The sequence below is a fragment of the Bufo gargarizans genome, chromosome 5 (genome assembly GCF_014858855.1).
Source record: "Bufo gargarizans isolate SCDJY-AF-19 chromosome 5, ASM1485885v1, whole genome shotgun sequence".
Classification (NCBI taxonomy): domain Eukaryota; kingdom Metazoa; phylum Chordata; class Amphibia; order Anura; family Bufonidae; genus Bufo; species Bufo gargarizans.
In genome coordinates, this window is record NC_058084.1 from 435,851,565 (window position 1) to 435,868,324 (window position 16,760).

General features: G+C 48.5%; 1 protein-coding gene across 1 annotated transcript in view; it reads left to right on the forward strand.

Annotated features, from left to right (window-relative positions):
• Positions 1–14,536, forward strand: part of PITRM1 (pitrilysin metallopeptidase 1) — a 71,329-nt gene extending 56,793 nt beyond the window's left edge. The window contains exons 24-27 of the mRNA XM_044294376.1: positions 2,336–2,461; positions 2,552–2,697; positions 12,266–12,368; positions 13,988–14,536. Of these exons, the coding sequence (XP_044150311.1) occupies positions 2,336–2,461; positions 2,552–2,697; positions 12,266–12,368; positions 13,988–14,081 (469 nt within the window). The 3' untranslated portion in view covers positions 14,082–14,536. The remainder of the gene's footprint in view (positions 1–2,335; positions 2,462–2,551; positions 2,698–12,265; positions 12,369–13,987) is intronic.
• Positions 14,537–16,760: the final 2,224 nt, after the last annotated feature.

Below are 16,760 nucleotides of genomic sequence, written 5' to 3' on the forward strand. Positions count from 1 at the left end.
CTAAAATAATAGACGGTGGAGGTGCAGTAGACATCGCATATCTAGATTTTAGTAAGGCTTTTGATACTGTCCCACATAGAAGGCTTATCAATAAACTGCAGTCATTGAGCATGGACTCCCATATTGTTGAGTGGATTAGGCAGTGGCTGAGGGACAGGCAACAGAGGGTTGTAGTCAATGGAGAACATTCAAAACAAGGTCATGTTACCAGTGGGGTTCCACAGGGATCTGTACTGGGACCAATTTTGTTTAATATCTTCATAAGTGATATTGCAAAAGGCCTCGATGGTAAGGTTTGTCTTTTTGCTGATGACACAAAGATATGTAACAGGGTTGATGTTCCTGGAGGGAAACGCCAAATGGAAAAGGATTTAGGAAAACTAGAAGAATGGTCAGAACTCTGGCAACTGAAATTTAATGTGGATAAGTGCAAAATAATGCACCTGGGGCGTAAAAACCCAAGGGCAGAATATAGAATATTTGACACAGTCCTGACCTCAGTATCTGAGGAAAGGGATTTAGGGGTCATTATTTCAGAAGACTTAAAGGTAGGCAGACAATGTAATAGAGCAGCACGAAATGCCAGCAGAATGCTTGAGTGTATAGGGAGAGGCATTACTAGTAGAAAGAGGGAGGTGCTCATGCCGCTCTACAGAGCACTAGTGAGACCTCACTTGGAGTATTGTGCTTAGTACTGGAGACCATATCTCCAGAAGGATATTGATACTTTGGAGAGAGTTCAGAGAAGAGCTACTAAACTGGTACATGGATTGCAGGATAAAACTTACCAGGAAAGGTTAAAGGACCTTAACATGTATAGCTTGGAAGAAAGACGAGACAGAGGGGATATGATAGAAACTTGTAAATACATAAAGGGAATCAACAAGGTAAAAGAGGAGAGAATATTTAAAAGAAGAAAAACTGCTACAAGAGGACATGGTTTTAAATTAGAGGGGCAAAGGTTTAAAAGTAATATCAGGAAGTATTACTTTACTGAGAGAGTAGTGGATGCATGGAATAGCCTTCCTGCAGAAGTGGTAGCTGCAAATACAGTGGAGGAGTTTAAGCATGCATGGGATAGGCATAAGGCCATCCTTCATATAAGATAGGGCCAGGGGCTATCCATAGTATTCAGTATATTGGGCAGACTAGATGGGCCAAATGGTTCTTATCTGCCGACACATTCTATGTTTCTATGTAACAGAATCCATAACGCAATTCACCTTTTACCAGTAAACAAAGCGTGAACTAATTTCATAACCTGGAATTCGCTCATCTCCTGCTATAATGGCTTGTTTTGTCTGGGAATAAATGGCCGCCGTCCTATTAGTACACACAAAACCTGTCCTAATCACACAGGAGGACAAGTTACTTCAGAACACTGAGCTAAAGAGCTGCCTCATCCTCCTCTCCTATTTGTCAGGGATTATGATCCTGAATACAGATGATAAGAACGTCAGCTGACTCTCTGTAGAAATGGAGTTCACGAGGAGACATGAAGTACAGAGAGGAGGGTGGGCATGTTGCTGAAGAGCAGCAGCTCTTGTATGCAGTCTCCATTACCACAGTCTGTCCTGTCCATCCTCTCTGTACTTCATGTCTCCTCATAAACTCCATTACTACAAAGATTCAGCTGAAGATCATATTAAACTGTATTCATATTCCCTGACAAGTAGAGCAGAGAGGAGGATGAGGCAGCTCTTTAGCTCAGTGTTCTGAAGTAACTTGTGCTGCTGTGTGATTAGGACAGGTTTTTTGTGTACTAATAGGATGGCTGCCATTTTATTTTTCCTAATGATTGTTCCCTAGAGAAAACAAGCCATTGTAACTAATAATAATATTGATAATATATTTGTAATAAAGTAATATTTAAGTATTTACATTTTCTTAATTCCCGGAGAACCCCTTTTTAAACGTTCATTAGGAAAAAATGTTTCTCTCTACTAGAAAACAAGGTGTAAAGAGTCTTCTTGTCAAGGCTCTGAGTGTTGCTAAGGAGAGTCTTAAGTTTGCAGAAGACGCCTGTGTGTAACATACAGAGGCTTCCAGCCACCTGTCATCCTTGACTATGGACATGTGGCCTAACTATCACTGTCCGCACCCTGCCTATATGTATTATTACCGGCAGCCATGTTTAGCGCTCAGTAAAACACCGAAGGACAGACTATCCTTGGTAATGCTCAGTTACAGACTCTTTGATAGAAGAGTCTTTAAACCAAGCGAAAGTGACCCTTTAAGTACCGTAGATTACAGCGGAGTGATGTTATTGACATATATTGCATGTACCTGCTCAGATTAAAATTTTAATATTTATCATACGTTTTCCCCCATTTAGCCTTCGTTTACTTGCACGAGTAATGACCGCAAAATTCCTCCATGGGGAGATCAGAGAAAAGGGGGGTGCCTATGGAGGAGGGGCCAAGTTGGGATTTGATGGCGTTTTCACATTCTACTCGTATCGGTGAGAATAAGAACATCCTTCATGTAGACTCCGCTGTAACGTAGTGTAATGTATAGACAGTCTCTCATGTTTGCTTTTTTTATATAACAGAGATCCAAATGCATTGTCTACATTGTCCACATTTGAAAAGGCAGTCGCTTGGGCCAAGTCTGGAAAGTTTACTGCACAAGACCTTGACGAAGCCAAATTGTCAGTATTTTCAGCTGTGGATTCTCCTGTTGCTCCTTCTGACAAAGGTATTTTTGAGGCTTGAAGCACTAACACATTGATGACCTCTGCCCTACATGTACAGCAAATGTACAGATCGCAAATGATTAACCCCTCAGATGCCGTGGTCACATGTGACTTGCTTGCGGATGCTTGCGATTTTCACGCAGCCCCATTCACTTCTATGGGGCCATCGTTGCGTGAAAAAACGCACAAAATAGAGCGTGAAAAACGTCGCTTCACTTACCCCCCAAAAAATGAATACAAAGGGTTAAAAAAATCATGCACACCCCAAAATGGTATCAATGAAAACTACAGTTTGCCTCGCAAAAAAGGGCCCTCACCCTGCTCCGTAGATGAAGAAATAAAAAAGTTATAGATTCAGAATATGGTGAGGAAAATATATTTTTTTCAAAAGTAAAAATTTTTTTTTTTAAACACAAAAATTATATAAATGTAGCATTACTGGAATCGTACTGACCCAGAGAATGAAGGGCACGGGACATGGTTTTACCACATGGGGAACATTGTGTTTCTTTTCCAATTCCACCCCATTTGGAATTTCTTTCCAGCTTCCCACTACATTGTATGCAATATTAAATAGTGCTATTAAAAAGTACAATTTGTCCATCAAAAAGGCTATGTGAACGGAAAATAAGTTATGGCTCTAGGAAGGCCCGAAGTAAAAATTCTGAATATCGCCATGTCCTCAAAGGGGGCCATCTATATGCTATGGAGGCAGCTACAGTATTGTGTTGTGACGGTCCTTGCCTCATTTTGCTGACTTTCTCTTTCTACATCATTGCATTGAGCAATGCACTAGCTTCCACATCACAGCTAAAGCCTATATTACACAGGCCGATTGAGCAAGCGATTGTCCGGAGAGAAGCGTTCCTTCCCAGCAATTGCCGCTAGCTAGCGGAGGAGACTGCTGCTATTACTTGCAGAGATCTCCTCCTCCGCAGCATGGGGAGGAGCAATCGTTATGCCATCGCTTGTCGCCATACTGTATAGTGGTTTGCCGGCCGCAGATCGTAATGAGACAGCGCGGTCTGCCGCTGGAAAACAATGATCTTTGAGCGTTTGCACGATCATCAGGCAATCGGCGGCAGTATTACACCACAAGATGATTGGTAACGCTCATTAGCGATCATCTGCCGAAAAATCGGCAGGTGTAATACCGAATAGCCTTAAGGGGCTGTCCAGGCTTTTACTATTGATGACCTATCCTCAGGATAGGTCATCAATATCAGACTGGCAGGGGTCCGACTCCCAGCACCCCTGCCGATCAGCTGTATGAGGAGATATAGGATATCTATACTTCCCCAGTAATAGATATCAGTATGATATGGGTGTAGGGAAAGAAGCAAAGCACACGTTAGATAAGACCACCCTAGTATAACGTTGTATAGGTGTAGTTAAATACCAACTCTTAGGCCCCTTTCACATGGGCGAGATTTCCACGCGGGTGCAATGCGTGAGGTGAACGCATTGCACCCGCACTGAATCTGGACCCATTCATTTCTATGGGGCTGTGCACATGAGCGGTGATTTTCACGCATCAATTGTGCATTGCGTGAAACTCGCAGCATGGTCTAATTTGTGCTTTTTTCACGCAACGCAGGCCCCATAGAAGTGAATGGGGCTGCGTGAAAATCGCAAGCATCCGCAAGCAAGTGCGGATGTGGTGCGATTTTCACGCACGGTTGCTAGGAGACGATCTGGATGGGGACCCGATCTTGATTATTTTCCCTTATAACATGGTTATAAGGGAAAATAATAGCATTCTTAATACAGAATGCATAGTACAATAGCGCTGGAGGGGTTAAAAAAAATGTAAAAATTATTTAACTCCCTTTTGATGACGTCACTACACTCATCACATGGTCCATCACATGATCAATCACTATGGTAAAAGACCATGTGATGAGCACAGTGATGCCATCAAAGGTCCTATTCCTCAAAGAAGAAGACAGAAGAGATGCCGGCTGCGCGATCAAGTGGATTAAGGGGAGTTAATTTTTTTTTTTTCTCGCCCATTTTCCTTGGGGGACACAGACCTTGGGTATAGCTCAGCTCCCTAGGAGGCGTGACACTAAGTAAAACTGTTAAGCCCCTCCTCCATCAGCTATACCCTCAGCCTGGAGATAGAGGCTACCAGTTTTTAGCTTAGTGTCCAAGGAGGCAAGACACCCCCTGCTACTGCAGGGCTGTTTTCTCCTTGTTATTTTATGTTATTTTATTTTTCTAATTTTGTTATTCTATTTTTTCCTAGGGATACCAGAGACGCATTGGGCCTCTCTGCTCTCCCGGGGTGAGCTGCGCCAGTGCCAACTTATCTGCACTGCTGCCTCCCCCACAGAAGCAATAGGAGGATCTGGGCAGCAATGGCTCCCCTACATCCCGCCAGCTAGGGGGTCGCCCGCACGCAAAGCCCCTCTCCCAGCTTCCTGCCACTGCGGTGCCAGTAGCTGAAGGGGCGACCCTGCTGGAAGGAACTGAGGGTGAAGACAGGTGAGATGGCTATTCCAGCCCATACCCCGTCCCTATCGGCAAGCATGTATGTACATCTTCCCCCTCTGGGTAAGGGGGGCACCCGTGGTCGCTCATTCTGAGCGCTCCAGCAGACCCTCCCCAGCTCCCCTCCGTGTATCCTGCACCCCCACGCCGTTTTTCCCCCATTTTCAGACTACTCTTCAAGACTGCTGATCTCTTCCTCTCTCCCTCCCGCCGCCGCCCGCTCCGTTCCGAACGGGGGGCGGGGCTTATGCCCGACATGACCATATCGGGATCGGCGGGGCAGGGGACAATGGTGGCAGAAGGTCACCCACCTGGGAAGAATCGCCGCACTCTTGGGGCCTGTGGGCCCTTTATTTCACGGCATCCGGCTTCTTCTTAGCCCTGCGAGTTTTTTTCGGCAGCAGGGGGCGTGGCTTACGCGCGCGCGCGTCATTTTGGGGGCGGAGTTAGGTTCTCCTTCACAGGAGACATTTCAAGCGCTGGAGGGGGCGGAGCTTGTTCCCCGCGCTTCTGCTGAATTCTTCCCGCGCTTCCTCACTCCTAGACAGGAAGCTGGGACACGTGGGGGACTCTGAGCACCTGGTGCATCGCTCGGCTTCTGTGGGCGCTATCTGCAGGCTCTCTGCTGTTTGCTGCTCCCTGCTGCTGCTGCTGCAGCTGCTGCTGATCCTTCTCTACTCCTGACGTTCTTCTGAGGCACTGGTAGGACAGTTAACCCTCTCCTAACCCTCCTGGTCATAGCTGCTATATCCCTTGTGGTCTCTGTATTGGGGTACGACCACTTTTCAGCATGTCAGATCCCACGGGTGCCCCCAAACCCTGGTACCATGCCTGTACCGCCTGTAAGGAACTTTTTCCGCGTGGGCAATCTGAGCCGCATTGCCTTGCATGTCAGGCCCCGGTGCAGGGCCCGCTTTCCGCTGCGCCCCCCGGTGCCTCTGAACCCCCTGACTGGGCTAGGTCTCTGTCTCAGGCGGTGGGAAGCCTTACACACGTAGTGGGCCGTCTCGTGGATAGACCGCCTCTCCCGCAGGCTGCCACAATCCCTGTCGCACCCGCTGGAACTACAGTTTCTGCCGCCCCCACTGGTTCCCTGCCTCCCAGCGAATCTTCCAGGGCCCGGCATATTCAGAAACGTTCAAGGGTTGAGCGCACATCTTCTCCAGATGCTTCGCTCTCTCCGCCATGCGTGCGAGCTCAGTCAAGCCTATCCTCTCAAAGGGATACGCCTTCTGAGGGAGAACTGGCGGATTCGGACGTGGACATGGACTCAGAGCTTCCGTCCAAATTGGCGTCCGCGGTGGGGCATCTTATCACTAGCATCCGTGATACCTTTCACATACACGATGACCCCCCCCAGCTCTGAACAGGCCGGCGTGTCCTTTCTCCGCCCCAGACAGGCCTCCAAGGTCTTTCCCATCCACGCTGATTTTTCTTCTGTGGTGTCCAAGGCTTGGACCCGGCCTAACGTCCGCTTTGTTACACCCAAAAAGCTGGACATTTGTTATCCCTTTCCAGCGGATTCTGTGACCACGTGGACGTCCCCGCCTAAGGTTGATCCTCCCGTGGCTCGCCTGTCCAAAAGCACTACTATTCCTGTACAAGACGGATCTTCCCTCCAGTCTGCTGAGGACCGTCGTACGGAATCCCTCTCCAAGGCCATATTTACTGCCTCTGGTTCGGCCCTTAGACCGGTCTTTGCCTCCGCCTGGGCTGGTAAAGCGGTCTCTGAATGGGGTTTGCAACTGGAACAGGAGTTAGGGTCGGACGTCCCTCTACAGGACCTCCGTTCCTTAGCCCAACTAATTGTCCAGGCCGGAATATTTGTCTGTGAGGCCTCTCTTGATGCGGGTGCCCTCATTGCCCGTTCCTCTGCCCTGGCAGTTTCTGTCAGGAGGGAACTCTGGCTGAAGGTTTGGGCGGCGGACGCCGCTTCCAAACGCTCTTTGGCCGGCCTACCATTCACGGGTTCCCGCTTGTTCGGAACCCGTCTGGACGAACTTATATCTGAGGCCACGGGTGGGAAGAGTACTCACCTCCCCCAGTCCAGGCCGAGGGGCGCCCCCCGTGGTCGCGCTGGTTCGTCCCGTTTTCGGTCTTTTCGCAAGCCCACCGGGTCTAGACCCGCGGCCAGTTCTTCTTCCTCTGGCCCAGCCCAGGATAGACGCAAGAAGCCGTTTTTTCGGACGCAATCTACCTGGCGCAAGCCCCAGCCCACACGGGCTCCCACAGGCCAGCAGCCCTCTGCCTGAAGATGCGCCCCCACCCACCCGGGTGGGGGGCCGCCTTCTACTGTTCAGAAACGTATGGCGGGCCCACATCTCAGACGCATGGGCGCTCGAGATTGTATCTTGCGGATACAAGATCGAATTTGCGTCCTTTCCGCCAGACCGTTTCTTCCGGTCCCGTCCTCCGCGGGATCCCGTACGAGCGGCCGCCTTCTTCGCGGCCATTCGCTCTCTAATGGACAAGGGTGTCGTCGCCCCCGTGCCTCCGACGGAAAGGTTCAGGGGGTTCTACTCGAACCTCTTTGTGGTTCCCAAGAAGGAAGGCTCAGTGCGACCGATCTTGGACCTAAAGCGCCTGAAACGTTTTCTCCGACTGCAGAGATTCCGGATGGAGTCTCTCAGGTCCGCAGTGGCCTCCCTGGAAAGAGGGGATTTCATGGCCTCGATCGACGTTCAGGATGCATATCTCCACGTTCCGGTTGCTCCATGTCATCACCGCTTCCTGCGCTTCGCGGTGGGGGACGATCACTTCCAATTCGTCGCCCTTCCCTTTGGTCTGGCGACGGCTCCTCGAGTATTCACCAAGGTCCTGGCCCCTGTCTTGGCCCTTCTGCGTTCAAGAAGTGTTTTTCTTCTCCCTTACTTGGACGACATCTTGGTCAAGGCACCCTCCTTCTCTCAGGCATCCGGCAGTGTGGAACTCACTCTGGAGACCCTGACGCGGTTCGGTTGGATCATCAACCACCCCAAGCCCTCCAGACGGCTGATCTTCCTGGGGATGCTCCTGGATACGGAGTTGGCGGAGGTCCGCCTCCCGTCGGACAAGCGTCTGGCCCTTTGCGGGTCGGTTCGCAGTCTCCTCCGTCATCACCGCCCTTCCCTCAGATCCAGCATGCGGTTGTTGGGGAAGATGGTTGCCTGTTTCGAAGCGGTGCCGTTCGCACAATTCCGATCCCGCACCTTTCAGAGGGCAATTCTGTCGGCCTGGGACAAATCACCGAGGAGTCTGGACAGGACCTTTCTTCTGTCTCCCCTGGCTCGGGCTTCCCTCAGCTGGTGGTTGCATATCCCTCTACGGGGGAGGTCCTTCCTCCCACTGAACTGGCTGGTGATTACCACCGATGCCAGCTTACGGGGGTGGGGGGGATTTTCCCTCCCCGGTCCGTCCAGGGCGTTTGGTCTCTATCGGAGTCCAGACTTCCAATCAATATTCTGGAACTGAGGGCGATTCTTCTGTCTCTCAGACACTGGACCCATCTACTGAGGGGCCACCCTGTTCGGATCCAATCGGACAATGCCACGGCTGTGGCATACATAAACCATCAGGGAGGCACTCGCAGCGATGCAAGAGGTGACCCTCATTCTCCTCTGGGCGGAGACGCACGTGCCGGCCTTATCCGCGATTTACATCCCGGGGGTGGACAACTGGGCGGCGGATTTCCTCAGCCGGTCCACCATCGACCCGGGAGAATGGTCCCTGCACCCAGAGGTGTTCGAAGCCCTTTGTCTTCGCTGGGGTCGCCCCGACGTGGACCTCATGGCTTCCAAATTCAACCACAAGGTCCCCCGATACCTGGCCAGGGCACGGGACCCGAAGGCGTACGGCGCCGACGTGCTCGTCCTTCCGTGGCGCGAATTCTCCCTTCTGTACGTCTTTCCTCCTTTCCCCCTCCTGCCACGGGTTCTTCGGAGGATCGCGGCAGAGGGCGTTCCCGCGATTCTAATCGCCCCGGATTGGCCCCGCCGGTCTTGGTACGCCGACCTAATGTTGCTGTTGGCAGACGCACCGTGGCCACTGCCCTCCAGGGAAGACCTTCTCTCTCAGGGACCGATCTTCCATGAGCATTTAGGCTCGCTACGTTTGACGGCGTGGCTGTTGAGACCGCCGTCTTAACGCGACGGGGGTTCTCCACGGACGTAGTCTGCACCATGATCCGTGCTCGTAAGCCCGTATCCTCTAGGATCTACTATCGGGTTTGGAGGTCCTATCTGGGGTTCTGTGAGTCCCGGAGCATCCCACCTCTCCGGTTTTCTCTTCCCATGATCCTGTCCTTCCTCCAGTCGGGTCTGGATCTGGGGCTGAGCCTCAGTTCTCTGAAGGGACAGATTTCGGCGCTGTCTATTCTTCTCCAGCGTCCCCTGGCCCCTCTAGGGCCAATTAAGACCTTCTTACAAGGGGTGGCTCACTCTGTTCCACCATACCGCCCTCCAGTTCCATCCTGGGACCTGAATGTGGTGCTCTCGGCGCTCCAATCAGCCCCCTTCGAGCCTTTACGGGAGGTCTCCCTTCGCCTTCTGTCCTGCAAGGTCATCTTTCTTGTGGCCATCACGTCTCTCCGACGGGTGTCGGAGTTAGCGGCTCTTTCTTGCTCCGAACCTTTCCTGATCTTCCACCAGGATAAGGTTGTGCTTCGGCCTGTCCCGTCCTTCCTGCCAAAGGTGGTCTCCGCCTTTCACATCAATGAGGACATCGTCCTTCCGTCGCTCTGTCCCTCTCCTTCCCACCCCAGAGAACGGGAACTGCACCGTCTGGATGTGGTCAGGGCGTTGAAGATTTACCTGGAGGTCACCGGATCCTTTCGGCGCACGGACTCCCTGTTTGTGGTTCCGGAGGGTTCGCGCAAGGGTTTGGCGGTCTCCAAGGTGGCTATTGCCCGTTTCATTAAACTGGCGGTGTCTGAGGCTTATCGAGCCAAGGGCAGAGCTCCGCCTTTCGGAGTCACTGCTCATTCCACCAGAGCAGTCGGAGCTTCCTGGGCGCAGAGGCATCGGGCCTCGGCTGAACAGTTGTGCAAAGCAGCCACTTGGTCCTCTCTGCACACTTTCACGAGGTTCTATAGAGTGCATACGCATGCATCAGCGGATGCTGCTTTGGGCCGCCTGGTTTTGCAGGCGGCGGTTTTCTGATGCTCCGGTGGTGTTCCGCCTTGGGTTTGTGGTCCCGCCCTTCTTGGACTGCTCTTGAACGTCCCAAGGTCTGTGTCCCCCAAGGAAAATGGGCGAGAAAAGGAGATTTTTGTATAACTTACCAGTTAAATCTCTTTCTCGCTCTTCCTTGGGGGACACAGCACCCACCCTTCTGTGTTTTGGTTGTAGGGTTATGGTCTGGCGCCCCGTTGGGTTGCTGGCTGTTGTTTCCATTGTTGGTTGTTATCCTTTCACTACTTGGACACGCAACTGGTAGCCTCTATCTCCAGGCTGAGGGTATAGCTGATGGAGGAGGGGCTTAACAGTTTTACTTAGTGTCACGCCTCCTAGGGAGCTGAGCTATACCAAGGTCTGTGTCCCCCAAGGAAGAGCGAGAAAGAGATTTAACTGGTAAGTTATACAAAAATCTCCTTTTTTTAACCCCTCCAGCGCTATTGTACTATGCATTCTGTATTCAGAATGCTATTATTTTCCCTTTATAACCATGTTATAAGGGGAAATAATACAATCTACACAACCTTGAGCCCAAACCTGAACTTCTGTGAAGAAGTTTGGGTCTGGGTACCACATTCAGTTTTTTATCACGTGCGTGCAAAACACATTGCACCCGCGCGATAAAAACTGAACAATGGAACGCAATCGCAGTCAAAACTGACTGCAATTGGGTACCTACTCGCGCAGGTTTGCTGCAACGCATCCGGACCTTATCCGGACACGCTCGTGTGAAAGAGGCCTAACACTGACCCGAAAAATCAAATCAAATAGAGAAGACAGACTAATTAACAATGGGCTTATATTGGACCGCTGCCCCATTGGGGAATTTTCCTTGCACCTATTTACCATATCGATATCCTGGAAAAGTATAGGTCATCATTATCACATCAGCGGGGGTCTGAGTTCTGGCACCCCAGTCGATCAGCTAATTCGGGTAACTGCTGTGCTCGCCGGAGCTCCGGTGAGTGATGCAGGCTCCCGACAGCTTTCCAAGCACAGCGCCGTACATTGTTTAGTGGCTGTGCTTGGTGCTGCAGCTCAGCTCCATTGACTTGAATGGGGCTGAGCTGCAACTAGACCGCGTGACTGATGTATTTACTTGAGTACCGCGGTGCTTTACTCTGGGCCATATTTATAAGGTCAGTTTCACAATGCCATAATATGGTCACATTTATTGGGTCTTCTTTACGTTTGTGATTTCAGGACCCTTCATGGTTCTACTAAACTGAACCTTAAAGAGGTTTTCCTACTTTTTTTATACTAGTTTCTGATTGGTGGGGGACAGACACCCAGGATCCCCGCTAATCAGCTGTTTGAGAAGATACCGCCACTCACAAGAATGGTGCAGCCTCCTCAAACAGCTGATCGTCGGGGGTCTGGCCTCTGCCGGTCTAATACTGATGACCTGTTCTGAAGCTTCATTATAAAAAAGTTGGAAAACTTAAATAGAGTGCTTTGGTGGCTTACATTTAGTTCAGTAGAACTGTGGGGAGGCCTGGGTCTTGTGGCCAGGTAACCCTACATTTTCCATTTAATACGACTCCTTATCCATCGTGGATTCTGCAGTAAGGTAAACCATGATGCCAGTGCGCTTACAGCTTTAACCTTACCATGTCTGATCATTTGAGTAACTTTTCTAGCACTCGTTGTAGTCCTAGTGATATTCTGTCAGGGTAATTGGTGAGACAATCCATGTAAACCCGGCTACTTCCAAACTAGAGTCTGTGTTGGGCAGGAACCATTGCAGGCTCTAAAACCGTGCTTGGAGATAGCAGGAACGGGCTGCCAAAGCCAAGTCCTCTAACGAAGAACAATCCACAAATACCGTGCCGTATTCCACACCTTCATCTCCTCTATAATGGGTTAAACCTCACACCCATACTGCCGTTTGCTTGAATCACTTATTACAGCAATCTTTGTATTTTAGGCATGAATCTTTTCCTGCATGGTATAACTGACGAGATGAGACAGAGACACAGGGAGCAGCTGTTTGCTGTCAGTCATTCAGATCTCATTAATGTCGCCAGCAGGTAGGTGTGCTATTACTAAGTGGATGTACTCGTAGTTTTAGCCCGTTGTTGACCTACGTCATGCAATTTCACCCTAAAGATTTTATAAACTGTGTCTCTAGTACAATATAACATAAGTATTAAATGGCCTCTGTCAGCAGATTTGTACCTATGACAGCTGAAGGCATCTGTGTTGGTCCCATGTTCATATGTTCTGCATTGCTGAGAAAAATTATGTTTTAATATATGCAAATGAGCCTCTAGGAGCAATGGGGGCGTTGTCATTACACCTAGAGACTCTGCTCTCTCTGCAACTGCTGGGCCCTCTGCACTTTGATTGACAGGGCCAGGCGTAATGACGTTTTCATTGCCTGGTCCTGTCAAAGTGGAGAGGGCGCAGCAGTTGCAGAGAGAGCAGAGCCTCTAGGTGTAATGACAACGCCCCTGTTGCTCCTAGAGGTTCATTTGCATATATTAAAACTTTATTTTTCTCAGCATTGTGGGCACATATGAACATGGGACCGACACAGATGCCTTCAGCTGCCAAGTAAACATGTAACAGGTCAGCCAGCTTCATGGGTACAAAACTGCTGACAGATGCCCCCTTAGAGTGAACTTCCCAAACAGCGCAAAATTGTGAGATGGACATTAGTTTATGTGCTGCATGACTTTAGGATAAACTTCATGTTGGATCCATAATTTTTATTTATTTATTTTTTTCATTTTCGCTTTCATCAAGAAAGGTATGGACCTAACATGGCCATGCAAATGTACTCCAAGGGCTTATGCACAGAGCTGTTGCCCGGCCGTGTCCATATTGAGGCCCGCAAACAGCAGGGCTGCAATATGCGGGCACCGGGCACGTGTACCCCGCATCACGGGCTGTGTGCATAAGCTCTAAGGGTCCATTCACACGTCCGTGGTGTGTTGCGGACCCGCAACACACCTGGCCGGCACCCGCTATAGAAATGCCTATTCTTGTCCGCAGCTGCGGACAAGAATAGGACATGTTCTATCTTTTGCGGAGCTGCGGACCGGAAGGGCCGAAACCCGGAAGTTCGGGGCCGCGCTCCGCAAATGCGGAAGCGGAGAGCACATAGTGTGCTCTGCGCTTCACGTCCGGGCCCATAGAGAATGAATGCAGACCCTTTTGTGGACGTGTGAATGGACCCTTAAGCAAAGGAATGCTTAAGAAGCCAATGCACTTTTCACAGACCTGCGCTGTTGAGAAATACTTTTTGTTTTATCTAGTATGTAGTCCATACACACTTTCAGAAATTGGCATTAAAATGTTGTACTGAATTAAACGTTAAGGGGTTTTCTGGGAGCAGAATATTGATAATCTATCTTCATGATGGGTCATCAGTATCTGACCGGTGGGGGTTTGACTCCTGCCCAGTGATGTCACATCCATCGGTTACATGGCCTATTTACAAGTGAATTGGCTTGGACTGTAATACCAAGCACAGCCGCTATACAATGTGCAGAGGCTGCAGTGCTCCCCAGTGTAGGACCCCCCCCCAAGGATTTATGCTAGAAAATTGGTGTAGAAGCTTTTTCTATAGGGCTTGAAAAGTTTAGATAACAAGTGCTTCCTGTAGAAGCTGCAACAATCACGATGCTTGTCTTTCACCCCCCAGATATTTGGCTATTGGCCAGTGCACACATGGAATGGCTGTTCTGGGCCCTGAAAATGCTAGTATTGCAAAAGATCCGTCCTGGATTATTCGATGAGATTATTCTTCACAAAGAAGATGAGTTCCTACTACCGCACAAAGTTTATTAGTCCTTGTAAAGGATACCTATTTATAAATGCTTTGACATTTATTTTATAATCTTGTAATTTTTCTTGTAATGCTGAATTATAGTATTAAAAATAAAAGCCCAGAAATATTTTGACATATCTTATATTATGTACATCTGATGTTCCTAAAATTGGATATTCCAAACTCAAACTGGAGTTGAGACACTGTAACGTAACGTAATGTGGAGCTAATGCCCTGTGGTTTCCATATGCAGCGGCTAAAGTGCGGATTCATTGCCTGATGGACCCGATCACGCCATCCATCATTTTCACTTGGAAAAAGCCCTGATCTTTTTTTACCCTTCAGTAAAATATCTGTCAGCCGCAGTGAAGAACACAGTGCTTGATGTCCGATGGAGAAAATGATAAAATAAAAGAACTTTGAAAAAACTGCATTAAACATGAATAATTTGTACTATTTTTCATAACATGTCCAACTGTCAGTCTTCATGTGGCTGATGTTGTGCAACCCCCATCATCCTCTTCCTCATGGATCAGACATGAATGCTCCTGTACGCTGCCCATATAAAGAATGGTTCCTCCATTTCCTCCTGTGTTATGGGGGCACTGTGGAATTTTTCTTATTTGGTCTTGCTGATGTCTTAAGGGGAATCCTTGATGAAGTTCTGAGGAACCTCAGAGATCTCTGGTCTAGGCAATTCCAGGTGAGGTAAACATGACAATATTACAAATGTCTGCGACAAACTCTTATCTAGACTAAGGTCAGTGTCAGTCAGCTGTGTGTTGTCCAGGAAAAACAGTCCGTGTGTCGGCCTCGTCTCCTGGACCCAAACTCACAACATCATGATGACTGCTGATGCTGTCGGTTCCTGCCTTACTGCTGGTCTACTATGCTCTCATGATGCTATGAGTACAGTACAGTAGACCCACGGTCAGATAGGAACTGACTGCTTCTTAAATCACTGTGATGCCGTGAGCTTGGGTCAGATGACCCGTTGTCGGCCATCTGACACCGACCTAATACCTTGTAACAAACACAGCAGTTGTGTGGTCACGATGGGGTTTTATTCTCCTAAAGGGGTTTTTACGAGACTTTAATACAGATGCTGCCAGCATCAGGTCCTCAGTATCTGATCGGTGAGGGTCTGATACCCAGGACTAGGGATGAGCGAATCGACTTCGGATGAAACATCCAAAGTCGATTCGCATAAAACTTTGAATACTGTACGAAGCAAGCGCTCCGTACAGTATTAGAATGTATTGGCTCCTATGAGCCGAGGCTATTACCCGAGTTCGGGAAATGTTTTTTTACAGTAGAAATCCATTTCTGAAGTTATTACACTTCGCGAAGTAATAACTTTGGCTCATCAGAGCCAATACATTCTAATACTGTACGGAGCACTCACTACGTACAGTATTCAAACAAAGTATTATGCGACTCAACTTCGGATTGTTTCATCCGAAGTCGATTCGTTTATCCCTACCCAGGACCACTGCCAATCAGCTGTTTGGAAAAGGTGCTGGCGGCTGAGCTGCGCCTAGGACATGTGGTGTTACTGGAGAAGGCTGTGGCACTACTGCGAGCGCTGCTGGCTTCTCAAACAGCTGATCAGTGGGGGTCCCAGGTGTCGGACCCCCACCCAGAGGATAGGTCATCACTATTAAAGTTAACGTTTAGATTAACTGAATTTATTTAGGCACAAAGCTGCATGAACATGACTTTCTTAAAACTATACATTCCCTCTAACTGGGTTGTCTCATTGACTACAACTTTTTGTAAGGTTTCCATCATGTATGCAGCTTACCGTAGCCACGAGACTGCTGCGGTGCCCGAACCAGTTAGTAATCCCCATAATTTATCATGATGGTAATATTTGAAGTTAGCTTCGCTTGAGTCTGTATTGGCGTACTTTACGCCACATTTATCAAATGTCACGTTTCATAAATTTGTCTCATCCTTAAATGAAATGTCTGTCTGCCAGTTAAAACCAGAGAGCAACACATCTCCTTTTCAAATTTTATTTTTTTATATTCTGATTACAGTTTTTTTTATTCTATTTCCTGAAAATGATTAGGTGGGCGGCCATCTTGCCTGAGATTATCTTTACAGCATTTATAGAATTGCTTTATGGCAGCCACATGGGCCATAGATAGAAGTCAATGAGTTCCCCTCCTGTCCATTGTATGGGAGAGTTTTCTAGGCATGCTGTGTGACCTGTACAGAGGTCATTGTACAAGGGAAGTATAGATAAGCCCTGACAATCACTTATTGTGAATGGTGGATCCTGTCTTATCTATACATAGAGGTGATATCATTACAGGCAGGATTAGAACAGATAAGCAGATAACTGTGCAGACCAAAAAGTGGCGCCTATTATTAGTCTTAGTGGCAAGTGTGAGAACTGCAGGATTTTATAGTTTTTGTTTAAATACAGACATTAAAAAATTACAAAGTTAAAATGTTTAACATAAAAACAATATACTCCTTTACTGATGACACATTCTTTAGACCTTTTTTCTAAAAAAGCTTCTCCAGTTTTCCTACTCCACCTACTGGAGTGAGATTGCAACTTTTTAAAAAGGGTCTTTGTGATAAATCTGGATTCAAACTCATTATCACAGCTTTCCCACCCATATTTCAAAACTGA